Below are 18,427 nucleotides of genomic sequence, written 5' to 3'. Positions count from 1 at the left end.
GTGATACATAGTTACAAGATCTGGAACTGATATTGCTAGAAGTGATTTTATAGTAAATTCTACATACAGTTATGTCATGGAAGCACAATCTATAACAACTGTTACACCATTCTACTGTTCTTGTGTTATTCGTACAGAACATATGACCATGCTCAGAGAATTTATTTATCTGATTCCCTTTGTGACAGCAGTCATCAACAGGGAATCAATATGATCATTTTTTCATGCATAAAATATCTGAAGACTGGATATATCCAAAGACAAGAGAAAATGACACTTTTTAAAATGTTTGATTTGTGTCTAGGATATTGTTATATGGACTTTCATTTCATCTTCAGAAACTTTTTTCAGGGATATCTTATTATCCTGATTTAGACATGCAAAAACTGAGGTTAGATATATGAAGTAACATAGTGAGTGATACACCAAAGTGTCAAAGGGACAAAGTGATAGAATTAGGATTAACCGTTGACTTGTGTGACGTTTTTGCATGACTTCCTATACTAATTCATCAATACCTATAATCTTACATATACTAACATTTATTAATAAGAATGATAAGAAGGAATGATCTAAAGAAACTGGTTCAAACTAGATGACAGATATTAATGCCAGGCACTCTGTCAAACGCTGTAGAAATTTAATCTTACATAATTGGTAGATCAACTTTGTGAAAGAAGCAGGGTTTTTTTTTTTAAATAAAGATTTTAGTATAAAAAATTAGATTGCTTAGTTTGTTAATTACAAAACTATTTATAAGTTTCAATTCATGGATCTTTTATATTCTAAAACAATAGCTTTGGTTTTGTCCTAAACTTTATTATATAACATTTAAATATTATTAAGATTATATGTATAGTATCCATTTAATGAAGAAGCTAGGGATTTCTGATTTTTATAAACAATTTTATTTATTTATTTATTTATTTAATTTTTTAAAAAGATTTTATTTATTTATTTGACAGAGATCACAAGTAGGCAGAGAGGCAGGCAGAGAGAATGAGAGGGAAACAGGCTCTCTGCTGAACAGAGAGCCCGATGCGGGACTCGATTCCAGGACCCTGAGATCATGACCTGAGCCGAAGGCAGCGGCTTAACCCACTGAGCCACCCAGGCACCCTAAACAATTTTATTTTAAGATGACTCCAAACTAAAGTGCTAATATTAATCTGTAAGGTAATGAATTTCTTGATAACCCTGGTAAATTGATATTTTCAGAGAGAACCATAAATAATACTTAAATTGCACTAAAGTGTCTAGAAATTTTCAATAAATGGGTAACTAAAAGTGAAAAATGTGAAATTTCTTTAACAATAAAACGATGAACAAAATGTTATTTTGAAATAAAATGAATATTAAGAAAGTATTTTTGAAGCAAGTGAATACTCTTTTTCTTACATATTATACATATTTCTGAAATTTTCTGAAGTTGTTAAAATTTCATACACTGTTTTAAATGTAGATAAGATGCATTAAAGTGGGTTAGATGAAACAGTCATGAGTTTAAATATATTTAAGGACCCTATTTTTTGTTGTGATTTCTGAAGGATGCCATATTATGCAAGGATATTTCATGGAATACTAATATACATAGTTCAATTGTTCTACAAAACTATAGATACAGAAAACATACACACGTGAGCACATTTGAAGTGCCTCATGATGTCCCCTTTGCTGAGCTTCTGCAAATTCCTGATCCACAAAATCATGAACAAAAGAAAATGGCTGTTTTGTTCCACTTGGTTTTGGGGCCATTTTTCATGCAGTAAGAATATCAGAAGTTTAGTCGTGAAAATGTATATACAGTGCTTATTAAGACGTTATTAACATAAAGCTATTTTGGGCGGTAAACACTTCTCATGGACTCCTAACATTTATTCCATTGGAAGGGAGCTCTGTGAACATACCAGTTCTGGACTTTCCAACTCCTTAATTACTCTTCCCCATGAGAACCAGGCAGACGTTTGATGGGTATCATACTGATCATACTGAATATGTTTTTCTTAGCTGCTCTCTTCTTTTATTTTCAGAAAAGACCTTTCTGCAGAGACCAGAGGTTCTCCCTTGCTTTCAGCCATGATGGTAACCTTGGCAGTGATATCTACTCTCCCACGGTGGGGGGCTACAAGGTCTAACGCTACTCAGGACTGTGCTGGGTAAGTCTATCTAATTCTCTGGTTCGGTATAAGAACATTCACTTACCTGCAGGTTTGAGTCACATGACATTTTATCTCTATTTTTTTTTTTTTGTCTTATCTAGTGATTGAGAATTTAGGTAAGGAAAGGGGATATTATTAATTGAGACCCCATCCTTTGAAAATCTACACTGACGACCATATGTGCTAAGTGCACTGCCATATTTTTGGATTCAGTTTTTAGTATGAGCACATTACACTGACGCTGTTTCACTGTCTGGACCTACAGAACGAGCAGTTTCATCAAAACGTCGATATGTCTATATGATGGGAAGTTTTGATTTGTTTTGTTCCTTATTTCCCAAGCCTCTATCAGGTGCCAAGTAATCTGTTAAGGGCACTTTTCTGTTGACAGGATTAGCTGTTAAATTTCATGTGACATAGAGAATTATTTTCCAGAGTATGGCCTGAAGTCAATCTATAGGATACCAACCTTATGAGTTTATTAAATATGTACTTCTAGGTCCTGTATCAGACATACTAAGTCAATCTCAGGGAGTGGGATTCTAGAAGGTGCATTTTAACAGGCTCTCCAAGTGATTCTTGCGGAAAATACAATCTCATGCTTTCCATGACAAGAGAGATATGATCTGAATATACTCCCTGATAGTGTTTAATCAAACCTCAGGCACCAGACTTTATGGAATCTATTAACAACTAGAATTTACTCAGAATAACAAACAAGATAAACTATGTTTTAAAAATTATGTAATATGACAAAGATAAAATAAAGTTTATTGAATATTTACAAAATGTAAAGAGGACTACTTCCCAGATTTATTCTACCTTTAAGGGAAGTAAATATTATTATCCACATTTTAAAGATGAAGAAACTCATATTAGTAAGAGTTCAGATCATACTGCCAAATGGCAGAGCTGAGATTCAAACCAGGTATGTCTTACTTCAAAGCTCAGGTCAACCATTCAGGTTTTGAATTTTGGTTGTTGAAGAAACTAGTAATGAGAAATGAGTCTTACTATGCAGAAAATAAGATATGAATCAAAATAATTTAGGAGAAATGTCATGATAGAAAGTGAATAATCTTCATTTTTTTACCCACTGGACAGAAGTTACATTTGGAAAAACAAAAGCATGTATGGGTTTCTATAATTGTTTTGTAGAAAATAAACCAATTTAAAAAAAAAAGATGAGTATTTTAATAGAGAAGATTCTTTTCAAACAAAACTAGTTGATTATTCTTCGTAACTACTAGAGAAGAAATTTCTGAATATATTTTTGGGTGGCCTGGGGTTTACAGTATGGAAAAAAAATGTCACAGCTTCCTGGTTACTTGATAACTTTTCATGATAAAATAACTGGATATAATGCATCTCTCGTTTTTTGTATACACATAAGGAAACATCCATTAAATGAACAGTAAACACTATCTTAAGATGAGAACTTTCAGGTGCTGGCTCGCTCGCTTTGGCAGAACATATGCTAAAATTGGAGTGATACAGAGAAGATAAGCAAGATCCCTGCATAGGGATGCCATGCAAATCCCTGTCCCATACCTTGAAATAACTTCACATGAAACCATTGATCAATAAGCAGCTACTAGTGAAAAAAAAAAGATGAGAACTTTTGGGAATTTACAGTGGTCAAGAATATAATGAAAGCATGAGTTAGGAATAAGAAGGTATAATTAATAAAGGCTTATAGACATGAAAATCATTATTCTGGAGAGATCTTATCTAAAGAAATGTACTAAATTGACAAGAAAACAATTACCTGCAGTCTTTTTATCTTTTTTTTATAATTTAAAATAATTTTATGGAAATATAACTCCTTTAAGATTTGACAATTGTGCCTTAATAATATCTAGGATTTTTCTGGTAACAAAATGGTTTTGGTATGTTGCAAATGGTATGGCTCCTCTGGGTTGCCAGAAGATATTTTATAAAATTTTTTTATAAATTTGATTTTCAATTTGTAATTACAAAATAAGTATAGAAAAATATTATAACTATTACCAAAAAAGATACACTCTCTTAAAAATGCCATCATGAGGAGGAAATGAGGAAAAGTGTGATATATATATATATATACATATCATGTATATCTTATATGTATGTGTATGATACATACATATATACATATATATGTGAATACAATTCTTGCAAAGAATAAATAGTAAATAGCAAGGGAGATGGCTGTTTTGTCAATGTATGAAGTTAGCATGTTGTTCAAAACTACATGATGAGTTGGAGGGATAGAAAATGTCTTTCAGATAAATTGGTTTCAAATTTTTCTGCTATCCTTATTGATAAGTCAAAGGTACTTATACTGTAGAAATCACTGTCCTTTGCAGAACTTGATTTAAATTAATGAAAGGCTTAAAGGAGTTTCTCTTTAATATTAAGAAAAGATACTGGTAAGCTTAACCTTACCCTCTTTTACACATGTGAAATGTCAATTCATTTTATCACTAAATCACTATCTTTTCCTTTCTGTTTCACTTTTGTCCATACTTTGGAGTTTTGTGTGTACAATTATTAAAAATAACAATAGTGAAAATCTATTATTAGTTAATTTGTTAATAATGTAAATGTATTCTGGTGACAGGTCGCCCATTTACATAGGAATGAAAATGACCATGTTGCATTTTGTTGTGTTTGTGTTTATTTCTCTTTATTAGATTCTAAATTATATGAAAGCAAAAACCTAATTGTTGGAACATAACCCGGATCCTCACCAATGTGAGGATCTCAAATCCTGTGAGAAAACTCCGGGAGATGGAGGGCAAGTCTTCCGGGGCCCAGAATAAACATGGGAGGATCCCTGGAGTGTTTTCACGTCCTCCTTTAGATGGATCTGGTAAGTGTGGAGAATCCCTAACTTGCTCCTGTCATTTAAAGCTAAGAGATAATCCTTGTTGTTCACTTGCCTCACTTGATTGCCTACACATAAATCACATCTCGAACGTAGCTCATGACCTGCACAGAAATCTATATCCTGTTCGTAATCAGATCTTGTGGAAGGTATAAAAGAAGTGATTGTAAGAAATAAAGATGTCTCCTGATCATCAGTCAGTAGTCCCCCCATCATTTCAGCTCCCATCACCAGGATCCCCACCTCGTGAAGGTGACACCTAAACTTCCACTGCACAAGGCAATTCTAAAGAGTAAAGAGTTAATGATGAGAGCAGAATCTGGTCAGTTGGGATGACTCTCATTTTCACAGCATCGGGCGGGGAGCTAAAATTGCAATAACTCATAGATTCCATGTATGCCAAAAGTCCCTGTAGGAAAACGTAAGAACATCAACAACCGAAAATTTGGTGACATAATGAAAAACATCTTTAAATATTACACTTTCACTTTTTTCTCCTCCACTAATTTTCAGGCTGAGTGTGGTAGGATCACCTTTTGAAAAATTCAACTATGTCTTGCATTCTTACAAGTTACTTGGTAAACTGGAGTCCAATGTGAGATTTAGTAATATGCAAAATTTTGAAAGTACAATGGTATTGAAAATCACTATATATTGAGATCATTTTACCTTATCTCCTTCAGAAAATGTGATGCCATCTACTGCTCTTTTCCAAGTGATTTCTGGTATAGGCTCCCCTTCTGCTTCACATATAAGTGTGACGTGACCATTCTCATACGTTGTCTCATTTTTAAGCTGTATTATGTGAGGCTGTACTGTAAAGAATATATACATTACTCAATCTGTATGGGAGGAAAATATCACTATTCGGACTTAAAAGCCGCAGTGGGCACTTAAGTTCACATTAGTACAGTATAGAATTACTAACGTTTTAACAGTTGCAGCAGCACACTTTGCATTAAAGGAGTGCCAAGAAACTTGCGAAGTACACGGGAAAAAGCTTTAGAAAATAATTCTCATCGATTATCATAAAAAAAATTGAAGTGGCTTAAAAACCAACATACAAATTATAATTCCTTTTGAAACTTTGTAATTTCAAAAGACCTTTATTTTTCCCTCTCTTAAAGCTACAAAATTAAAATTTCCTCTTTTTTTTCCATTTTATTTATTTTTTCAGCGTAACAGTATTCATTCTTTTTGCACAACACCCAGTGCTCCATGCAAAACGTGCCCTCCCCATTACCCACCACCTGTTCCCCCAACCTCCCACCCCTGACCCTTCAAAACCCTCAGGTTGTTTTTCAGAGTCCATAGTCTCTTATGGTTCGCCTCCCCTTCCAAATTTTTTTTTTTTAATAAACATATAATGTATTTTTATCCCCAGGGGTACATGTCTGTGAATCACCAGGTTTACACACTTCACAGCACTCACGATAGCACTTACCCTCCCCAATGTCCATAGCCCCCTCCCCTTCTCCCAATCCCACCTCCCCCCAGCAACCCCCAGTTTGTTTTGTGAGATTAAGAGTCATTTATGGTTTGTCTCCCTCCCAATCCCATCTTGTTTCATTGATTCTTCTCCTATCCCCCTACCCCCCCATGTTGCTTCTCCATGTCCTCATATCAGGGAGATCATATGATAGTTGTCTTTCTCTGATTGACTTATTTCACTAAGCATGATACGCTCTAGTTCCATCCACGTCATCGCAAATGGCATGATTTCATTTTTTGATGGCTGCATAGTATTCCATTGTGTATATATACCACATCTTCTTTATCCATTCATCTGTCTACAATAGCCAAACTATGGAAAGAACCTAGATGTCCATCAAAAATTTCCTCTTTTAAAGCCACATGGTGGCTTTATATTTATGAGTGTGTATGTGTTCATGCGTAACATCTGCTTATTTAGTGATTATCTCTTAAGCTTTAGAAATAATTCTGCCCGAGGACAATGATGATTGTATCTTGAATATGTAGTACGTAAAATTATGCACAATGTTTAAAATATTTATGAAGTAAGTATATATATGTTAGATTCTTACATTACTCCAATTGACTTATTTTTACTTCAATTTATTTTAACAATATTTTAGACATTGTAACTAATCATTTCATTATAATTATGACTTCAGTAATGAGAGAAAACATTGTCTACTAATTTAAATTATCATTATACTAAAAATATGTCCATCCACAAGTTTACATGATACCACAGATCTTTACAATTATAAAATCTGCATTATCTGCATATCTTAAATTTTTACATGGTAGAACTTAAAAGGGATGAAAACCAGCACATGGTATTTCAGAAAAGTAACACTTTATTTAATCTTTAAATGCAACAGATCATGGGATATAAATAAGTTACTTTTAATTTTGGAAACCTAGGTTCCAAATATTGGAAATATGGAATGTATCATTTTTAACAGATCAGTGTTTATTCCATTGACTTTAATGGATTTAGTTGGATTTCTACTATATATATTTGATTTTGTTTCAAGCACAATGCAAATTTGTTTAGTGTTACTATAAAAAAGTGATTACAACAGTGATGTAGAATATCATGAAGTATTTTCCATTTGAAAAGATGAAGATATTAGAATCTTTCTTTTTTCTCTTTGCTCTCACTCACTGCCATCTTAATAAAAAATGATTAGTATTTCATAATAGCTCTCTAATGTAAATTGAGAATATCTACTCTTTGGAATTATCTCAGAAACTATCATTAGTAATTAATAATTTTTTTCATACTGAGTCATATTTATTTAGTGTAGGTTCTAAAGAGAACAATCTTGTTAAGTGGGGAATAATGCTAGAATAAGTTAACAACTTTCTATGACTTCTAACAATTTTAAATTATTTACTCTTTCCTCTACATGAACTATGGTCCTTCTCACTCTCACAGAATTTTCCTTCTTTTCTTTCCACCTCCTCTTTTTTGTTGTGAAAGAATTTTGATAACAGTGTTTTGAAAAATGGAGAAAACATATTACAGGTTATTAGTGCATATAATTTTGTGTTATGCTTTTTAAAGACAATGACATTTATAAATGAAACAAGATGGGATTGGGAGGGAGACAAACCATAAATGACTCTTAATCTCACAAAACAAACTGGGGGTTGCTGGGGGGAGGTGGGATTGGGAGAGGGGGAGCGGGCTATGGACATTGGGGAGGGGAGGCGAACCATAAGAGACTATGGACTCTGAAAAACAACCTGAGGGTTTTGAAGGGTCAGGGGTGGGAGGTTGGGGGAACAGGTGGTGGGTGATGGGGAGGGCACGTTTTGCATGGAGCACTGGGTGTTGTGCAAAAAGAATGAATACTGTTACGCTGAAAAAATTAATAAAAAGGAAAAAAAAAAGAAATAAAACTTTGGAAAATACTAAAAAAAAAAAAAATAAAATAAAGACAATGACATATTCCAAATACACAAGTAAAATTGGTTTTCTTCTTACAAACATAATGGAAGCTAAATCAATTTAAAAAAAAAAAAAAAAAACACCTTACTGCTTATCCACTTTCTGTAAGTTCCCCAAAGAAAGCAATACAGCTTTTGGTAAAAATGAAAGACATTTGTATTATATACCCTTTTAATAGAATGAAGAGAAGTAATTTCTTTTGGTTACAGGTCAATATTTCCTAATTTTAGCTTTACAGATGTGTTGTTCTGAAGTATATTAAAAGTAAAACTAATCTCACATGTGTCACATAAAGATTATCTTTATGTGAAATCTTTATGTGACACATGTGAGATCTGTTTATATATATATATATAAACAGATCCCAGTTATGTGTAATTTAAAGGAATTTTCTTCCATCTTCTGTTATCAGTCATCCAATATTTTATAAGAATATACATGTTTCATTTCATGTAATTTTTCAAATAATTCTGTCTGGTAGCTGCAATGCTAAAATATGTTTCAGATGAGAAAACAGATTTAATTTTAGAAAGTTAATGACCTATAAATGACAGAGTAGAATTTGACTCAGATTTCCCTCGAGACATCATAATTTTAACCACTATGCTATAATACTTACCAAAGACCTGGAGAAATGCCTGCTTTTCATCTTCTCCTGCTTTATTTGTGGCCCTGCAGATATAAGGACCCCCATCACTATTAATTATGTTCCTGACAGTGAGTTCTGTATTGCTTCCCTTCAATATGTACTTTTCATTTTCTTCAATGAACTTGCCATTCCTAAAGAAGAAAACAGAGGTTGATCTTCATAAATCTGACTTCATAACTCAGGAGGAGATTGTATTCAATTTTTTGATCGGCAGTTGTCAATAATTACATGGATTTGGATAGACAAAGCTATATTCTAATCACAAGTATATTTTTTAGTAATCCAGTAAAACTCAGTTACTAGATATCTAGAGACAAGAATAATATTTGAGCTATGTTGAAGTCTTAACACTGATCTTAGGCAAAATAAACACATTGGTTCAATTTTTACTTTATTAGCAAAAAAAAAAATTTGTACTGCTGATTTTAATTCCACATACACTTTTTGTGTCAGTGAGTCAACACATGTTTATTTACTAGGTCCCTAGGATACATTTAAGAGAATTTCTATGGAAACATCCTCTAAAGAAGTTTCAAAGTAAATGCAATTTAAATATGTTACCAATTTATATTGTAAATAAGCACTACCAATAAGAGGGTAAGATGAAACAATTATGTGCAAATGCAGTTAGAGAAATTATCCTGAATATGATGATTTAATTCATTATTCATTCCTCTTAAACATAAATAATTTTCAATATTTTCCAATTTTTTCAGAGTTGAAATAGTTTTCACTCTCCTCCAGTTCCAGTTTTTTGTTATCTATTAAAAAAAAAGTCTTTTAAGCTTTTTCTATAACTTACAGTAAGAAATGTCTTAAACATACTTAAATCTTAAGTAATTTCTACAATTCTCCTTAATATATGTGAAATCTTTTTTTTTTCTTATGTGAAACCTTCTTATACTGTCTATTCCCTTCCATTCTAGTTTATTCACATTTCCTTTTCCTCCTTCTCTTTTTCTTTCTCCTTTAATTTTCCTTCTCTTTCTTATAATGATATTTTGAAGGACTGAATTGATTGTAAGGCCCACTAATGTAAAACATTTAGGATCTGTCCTTAGGGGATGGGATATCTATTTGTCCATACAAGTTTAAATTTAAAGAAGAAAAATCTTTGAAAGAATTATAACAAATATTTCCTAGAATGAGAGAGAACATTTCTTCAATACCCTAAATGATCTTTCCAGTGAATTCTGGTTTCACTTTCCAGAGAGCATTGGCACATATCCTAATATAATCCTTATCCTTCTATGACTCATTAACATCTGTTTTTCCCATTTCTATTGACATCTCTAACGATACCATGAAATGTACAAAAATTGCATGAGAGTGGGGTGCAAAAGTAGTCTGTAAAATATTAAGACTACATATATTGCTCTGTATTTTTAATGTTCTTTTCATATTTTTATTAATCTAAAATTTATAACAACCAAAAATAATGTTTCAGCAATTTTGTCAAGAATATAATGTATAAATAGAATTTTCACAGCAACTAATGATACAATACATTTCTTACTCTAATCAGTAGAAAGTAATAATTTGGAGGACAACAACAATAACTATAATAATAATACTTTAGAAGTTTAAGCAACTTACGGCCTATAAGACACTTTCCTTATATATTCAACTTGGCTTAAAACTCACAATTAAAAAAAAACAAAAAACAAAAAACAACTCACAATTAGCTCATATGTCCATTGTCCTTCTTACCCTTATTCACATATTAGAGAACTAAAATTGTAAGTATGATTTTCCCACCCCTGAAATAACAGATGAAGAAAATTGGATTTACATAGTAATATAAGCAGCAGATTAACTAAATTCTAATGTTCTTTCTGACAAAGAGAGTTATTTCCCTAACTCATTTGGAATATTGTGCCAAATGTTTGAAGTATAGGAAATGAGTGAGACATGGCTACCTATCATGAAGAATTTGTAATATGATTGGCATTAAGAGCAGTAACCAAAGATAAGGTAGATCCCATTAATGAATTTATCATAATTTTTTGTGGGTTAGGTAGGGACAAGGAGGGATATACTATAGTAGGAGAGAAGGAAAAAGATGATGGGTAAAGTACTCCAGAAATTTTCATGGGGAGAAAAAATAATTATGATTTGGGCTCTGAAGTGGATGGAGAGATCTAGAAGAGATTTAGAGGAAATCTGTGTTTAAAGACTATCGTTCCTTCAAAAGCTCAATTTAAAGATATCAGCAAGAGATATAACCAAACTAATAGCTCTTTAATACCACTCTCCTAAAAAACTTGTGATATAGAATATACTTGACATTATTCACACTCTACTGAGGAATCCCATGTCTGAAAAAGATTCCCAAAGAATTCTGATAGAATTTTGTAAGCCTATACTTTAAAATGTAAACCACTTCTCTAAGTACTCCTTTACTAGGCATGAGAAAATAAGGATTAGAATCAGGGAATTAGTGGAGATAATAAAGAAGAAAGGATAATTCCACTTTTAAGCATAATGGAGTAACAGGGACCATATCCACCCTCCCATTGTAAAGAGCAAACAATAGACACTGATAAATTAACAGTTTTTAAACACTAATCAATAAGTAGCTCATAATAGTGACCTCTTAAGACCACCATAGCTTACTATGCGAGGAGAGTTTCAAATCTGTAGCTTGTAGAGGGAGAACCCAAGTACAGCCAGGCAGAGTTCTCAGCTGGAGGAGGTTAAAGTAGCTAGAATTTGTGAACCAGAGAATATAAGAAAAGACAGCTGCACAAGAAAGAGGGTAAAGAGATATGCAGTGTATCCCCAATCAATCTTTAACTACTGATTCGTGACTGCATGCCAAAAAGGCTTTCCCAGCATAGGCAAAGAACCACTGGAAAAGATAAAACACAGCAATCCCAGAACCAGGAATAATTTTCTTCTCAATCATTCAAGGTAAAAAGACCTAAAATGCAGGACATTAAGACATCTCCTTAGAAGAATATTGCTTCAATAATGGAACCAAGCTGGGGCTCCTGGGTGGCTCAGTGGGTTAAAGGCTCTGCCTTTGGCTCAGGTTATGATCCCGGAGTCCTGGGATCAAGCCCTGCATCAGGCGCTCTGCTCAGCAGGGAGTCTGCTTCCTCTGCCTGCCTCTCTGCCTGCTTGTAATCTCTGTCAAATCAATAAATAAAATCTTAAAAAAAAATAATAATAATGGAACCAAGCTGACCCTAGGATGAAGTTTGCTCTGGATCCACTAAAAGAATCTAAAAGCAATCATCAAATGATCAAATGTATCCCAAGTTACCTCCTATATCTAAAAATAGAGTAAGAGAGTACAAGAATATCCAGTACTCCAAAACAAAAAATCATTAATACCTGGCTCTCAATCAAAAATTACCAGGCTAGTATATAAGTGGGAAAAGAGGACACATAAGAAGGAGAAAATTCAATATATTAGAAAGATCCAAAAATGCTACAGATGATAGAAACAGGAGAAAAGATTGTTCAAATAACTATTAGAATATATTCTATATGTTCAAGAAAGTAAAAATGAGCTATAAGCTTGTAAGAGGAAAGAGAAAGTCCTCTATCATAGAATGTATAATAAATATTAAGTAAATGGAGGGGAAGTTCAAGATGGTGGTGTAGGAAGATCCTGAACTCAACTCCTCCCATGGACACACCAAATCTTCAGCTATGCAAGGATCAATTCCCCTTGAAAAATACAGGAAAACTAGCTTTAGAGTTTCTCCACAACAAAGGATAAAGGATTGAGACAGGTAGGAGAAGCAGAAATATAATCTTGCCAAAATTCCTACTGTCAACATGGCAAATCGCAATTTGGAGGAACATCACAAATTTGGAGTTTCTCCCTGAGGAGTGAGGGGCTTATACCCCATATCAGGCACCCCAACCCTTGGGGTTTACACTGGGGAGATGAACACCCAAAATATCTGATTCTGCAAAGCAAAAGGGCTTTTATGCTCGAGATCCAAAAGGCTGTGAGAAATGGAAAGGCTGCTTTTAAAGGTCTTACAGACTTACCCCAGGAATCTCAAAACAAAACAAAACAAAATGTAGTTTGGAAAGCACATTTCTATATGCAGTGGACATTCATTAGCATGTGCTGGAGACACAGGTGTCTGGTAGGACTTTCTCCAGGGGAGAAGATGCTGGTGGCACCATTTTTGCATTCTCATTCAACCTTGCTAGTATTTTTTTTTTAAAGATTTTATTTATTTATTTGACAGAGAGAGATCACAAGTAGATAGAGAGGCAGGCAGAGAGAGGGAAGCAGGCTCCCCACTGAGCAGAGAGCCTGATGTGGGACTCGATCCCAGGACCCTGAGATCATGACCTGAGCCGAAGGCAGCGGCTTAACCCACTGAGCCACCCAGGTGCCGAACCTTGCTAGTATTGCAGGGCTTGCCCCATATAGCCCTGTGGTAGCTGTAATCCTATAGCCCTGCTGCAGCTGCCTGACTTGCCCTTTCCACAAGCTCTGGTGGCCCTACTATTGCCAGTGAGCTCCCTCCTATCTTGGGGCCCCTCTGGGTTCCCCCATAGCCTTTCTGAAGCCAGCAGGCTCACCCTGCCCACATGCTGTATCTTCCTGGGCCCCACTATGCCAAGCTGTTCATTCTACACTTGTGCTCTCACCAGTTAAGAATAAATCAAACTGTGTAGGTAAACACAAAGTTCAAGAGACATCCAAGAACTAGGGCAAGGTTGAATGAAAAGTTTCATCACCTACACAATGCCACTCCTTCTAGAATGGGAAAGAGCTATTCTGCCTCATACACAGAAACAAAAATATAAAGTAAAACAAAATGAGAAAAGAATATATGCCCCAAAACAGAACAACATAAAATCCAGAAAAGAAAAAAAAAAATCCTTGTTGAAATGGAGATAAGTAATTTACCTGACAAAGAGTTCAAAGTAATGGTCATAAAGATGCTCACTAAATTGGGAAAAGAATGGATGAACATAGTAAGAACATCAAACAAAGAGACTGAAAATACAAGAAAGTATCAAACAGAAGTCATAGGAGTGAAGAATACAATAATTGACCTGAAAAAAATACACTAAAGAATTTCAACCACAGTTTGGATGAAGTAGAACAGATCAGCAACCTGGAAGACAGGACAGTGGAACTCACCCAAAAGGAACAACAACAACAATAATAAAAAAAAGAATTTTACAAAGTGAAGACAGCTTATGGGACCTATGGGACAACATCAAGTGGAGTAACATTCACATTATAGGGTCCCAGAAGGAGAAGAGAAAGAGAAAGGGACAGAAAACTTATTTGAAGAAACAATAGCTGACAACTTAACCAACCTAGGGTAGGAAATAGACATCCAGTTCCAGGAAGCACAGATAGTTCCAAAAAAGATGAACCCAAAGAGCTCCACAGCATAACACATTATAATTCAAATGTCAAAGTTAAAGAAAAAGAGAAAATATTAAAGGCAGCAAGAGAATAACTTGGTACATATAAAGAAACCCCATTAGACTATCAGCTGGTTTTTCAGCATAAACTCTGCAAGCCACAAGAGAATGGCATGGTGTATTCAAAGAGCTAAAAGGAAAACTTCCAACCAATAATATTCTACCCAGCAAGGATATCCTTCAGAATAAATGACAGACAGAGTTTTCTAGATAAGCAAAAGCTAAAGGATTTCACACCACTACACCAGCCTTGCAAGAAATGTTAAAGGTACTTCCTCAAGCTAAAAAGAAAATGTACTAGCTAGTAATAAGAAAACATATGAAAGTAAACACCTGACAGGAAAAGGCAAATATATTAAGGAGTGGATTAACCACTTAAAATTTTACAATGAAGTTTAAAAGACAAGGTAGTAAAACAAACTAAAATTACAATAATTTGTTAAGGTATGCACAAAATAAAAGATATAATATATGACATCAGAAACATAAAACATGTGGTGGGGGAAAAATCTAGAGTCTTTAATATGTATTCAAAACTTACAATGCTCACAAGTTAAAATAAACTGCTATACAGACAGTCTATTATATGTGTGCCTCACAAAGCAAAAACCTGTATAGTAGCTGCACAAAGGATAATGGGAAAAGAATCTAAACATAAAACTAAAAAAGGTATGAAACCACAAGGGAAAAGACCAAGAGAAGAAAGGAAGAAAGAGGAGCTACAAACCATCCAGAAAACTATTAACAAAATGGCACTATGTACATACCTATCAATAATTACTTTAAATGCAAATGGACTAAATTCTCCAATCAAAAGACATATAATGGGTGAATGGATAAAACAAGACCTATTTGATATGTTGCCTATAAGAGACCCAATTCAGATCTTAGGGCACAGAGAGATTTAAAGTGAAGGGATAGAAAAAGCTCTTCCATGCAAATGAAAATGAAAACAAAGCTAGCATAGGTGAACTTATATCAGACAAAATGATCACTTTAAACCAAAACAAATACAATACAAAGACAAGGAAGGGCATTATGTAATGATAAAAAGGTCATTCAAAAAAGAAGATAAACATTTATATATAATTATGCACCCAAAATAGGAGTACCTAAATATACATAGCAAGTATTAACAGACCTAAAGGCAGAAATTGACAATACAATAGTAGTAGAGGAATTTAATACTTCATTTACACCAATAGATCTATCATCCAGACAGAAAATCAATAAGGAAACATTGGCCTTACACAATACATTAGACCAGATGGACATAATAGATATATATATACAGAGCAGTCCATCGAAAATCAGCAGAATACACATTCTTCTCAAGTGTGCATGGAATATTCTCCAGGATAAATGGCATTTGGCCAAAAACAAGTCTCAATAAATTTAAGAAGGCTGAAATCATAGCAAGCATCTTTTCTTATCACAATGATATGAAACTAGAAATCAACTACAAAAAGAAAACTAGAAAAATCCCATAGAAAAAAAAAGGAAATCTTGCCATTTCTAACAACACAAATGGACCCTTAAAGTATTATGCTAAATGACATAAATCAAACAGAGACAGATGAATACCATATGATTTCACTTGCATGTAAACCCTAAATAACAAAAAGGTTGAACAAACACAACAGTCTCATGGATACAGACAATGGACTGGTGGATGTCAAAGGGGAAGGCAGTTAGTGATGGGTGAAATGGGTGAAGGGAAATCATTGTATGGTGACAGATGGTAATTAGACTTATAGTGGTGATCACATTGTAAAGTATCAGAAAGTCAAATTATTATGATGTATACCTGAAACTAATAATATCTTATACCAATTTTGCCTCAAAAATAAAGTCCTCTGTCAAACTTATAGAGATAAAATATAGGATGAGGAAATATACTCTGATAAATTTGAGAGCAGTTTAAGCATTGCTAAAGAAAAAAATCAATAATTTGAAAATATAGCAATATATTTTAGTAACCTTAAAGACATAAAATTTGAAAACAGAAAAAAAGGACTCAAAATTCTATCTGGTATCATTTTATTCCTAAACAAGTTCTTTAATAATTTTTATAATACTGACTTTGATAAATATTTAAACACATAACAGGGCTTCAAAAGACATGGAATAAAACAGAGAGAACTGAGAACAGAAAGAGATAATAATTGTAAAATCAGTAAGGATATAGAAGATGTGAATAATACTAATCACCTAGCTGACCTATTTGATATTTAGAGACTACTCCATATGATAGTGGAATATCTATTTATCTACCTTTCTATATATAGATATATACACATATACACATATATGTATTTTGTCAAGTGCAAACAGAACATTTGAAAATATTATAAAGTGAGACCTAATAAATTTAAGTAAACTGATATCATATAAAGTATGTTTTCTAACAATTAAGGAATTTAGTTTTAAATTAGTATCAGAAATACATATGAAATACACCCAAATATTTGGAAAAAAATCAGCAACATTCTAAATAACCAACGTCGAAAATAATGTTACAAGAATTGATACAGAGAGACAATTGTATCCTGATATTTATAAGCAGCAAAATCAACAATAGCCAAATTATAGAAAGAACCCAAATGTCCATAGACTGATGAAAGGATAGAGTAATTGGATAAAGAAATAGTACAATGGAGTATTACTCGGGCATCAAAATGAAATTTTGTATTTTGCAATGGTGTGGATGGAATTAGAGTATACCATGCTAAGCGATGTAAGTCAGAGAAAGACAAATACCATATGATTTCACTCATAGATCGAATTTAAGACACAAAGCAGATAAACACAGGGGAAAAGGAGAGAGCAAGGCAATCCACAAAAGAGACTCTTAATTACAGGGAATAAACTGAAGGTTGCTAGAGGGGCAGTGAGGGGAAATCGGTTAAATGGGTGATGGAGATTAAGGAGATATCTTGCTGTCATGAGCACTGGCTATTATATATGAGTGATGAATCTCTAAAATTCTATACCTAAAACTAATATTACACCATATGTTAACTAACTGGAATGTAAATAAAACTTGAAACAAACAAGATAACATTACAAGAAAAAAAAATTTAAATACTTGAACAAGGGGTGCCTGGGTGGCTCAGTCACCCAGTTAAATGCCTGCCTTTAGCTCAGGTCATGATCTCAGGATCTTGGAACCAAACCCTACATCAGGCTCTACACTCAACGGGGAGCCTGTTTCTCCCTCTCCCTCTGCTCCTCCCCCAACTTGCATTCATGCATGCTTTCTCTTTCTCTAAAAAATAAATAAAATTTTTAAAAAATATATTTGAACTGGGGCGCCTGGGTGGCTCAGTGGGTTAAGCCGCTGCCTTCGGCTCAGGTCATGATCTCAGGGTCCTGGGATCGAGTCCTACATCAGGATCTCTGCTCGGCAGGGAGCCTGCTTCCCTCTCTCTCTCTCTCTCTCTCTCTGCCTGCCTCTCTGCCTACCTGTGTTTTCTCTCTCTCACTGTCAAATAAACAAATAAATAAAATCTTAAAAAAAATATATATATATATTTGAACTGGACAAAAATGGAACTGTGACATATTAAAATGAGTACAGTGCAATTAAAGTATTGTTAAAGGGAAAAATGAATGTTTATATTAGAAAAGTATAAATGATTGAAATCAATGACGTATGTATCCACTTCGAGCCACTAAAAAAAGAAAAGAATATTGAACAAAAAGTAAAAAAAGGAAGACAATAATAAAAATAAGAGCAGAAATCAGTGAATTAGAAAATAGAAAAATAAGAAGAAAATAAGTGAATCCAAAAGCTGATCATTGAAAAGATTGTTCTTTTCATAAACATTTTTCTAGACTGATTGGGATGAAAAGGGAGCAGAACAAATAACCAGTGACCAGGTTATCAGGATGAGAGAGGAAGGACCAAT

General features: G+C 33.7%; 1 protein-coding gene and 1 non-coding gene across 3 annotated transcripts in view; one reads left to right on the top strand and one right to left on the bottom strand.

The window, feature by feature from the left end:
* NCAM2 (neural cell adhesion molecule 2) overlaps window positions 1–18,427 on the bottom strand; it is a 532,557-nt gene that overhangs the window by 167,398 nt on the left and 346,732 nt on the right. For both annotated transcript variants that reach the window (XM_046003053.1, XM_046003054.1), the window contains exons 7-8: window positions 9,072–9,232; window positions 5,698–5,843 (exon numbers count right to left, since the gene is read on the bottom strand). In XM_046003053.1, the coding sequence (XP_045859009.1) occupies window positions 5,698–5,843; window positions 9,072–9,232 (307 nt within the window). The remainder of the gene's footprint in view (window positions 1–5,697; window positions 5,844–9,071; window positions 9,233–18,427) is intronic.
* On the top strand, window positions 3,615–3,719 carry LOC123941083. The gene has a single exon (XR_006818176.1). It is a non-coding gene; the product is annotated as a U6 spliceosomal RNA (small nuclear RNA).

The sequence above is a fragment of the Meles meles genome, chromosome 4 (assembly GCF_922984935.1).
Source record: "Meles meles chromosome 4, mMelMel3.1 paternal haplotype, whole genome shotgun sequence".
NCBI lineage: Eukaryota > Metazoa > Chordata > Mammalia > Carnivora > Mustelidae > Meles > Meles meles.
Note: the sequence above shows the minus strand (reverse complement) of the source record. Positions and strands in the feature narration are given on the sequence as shown.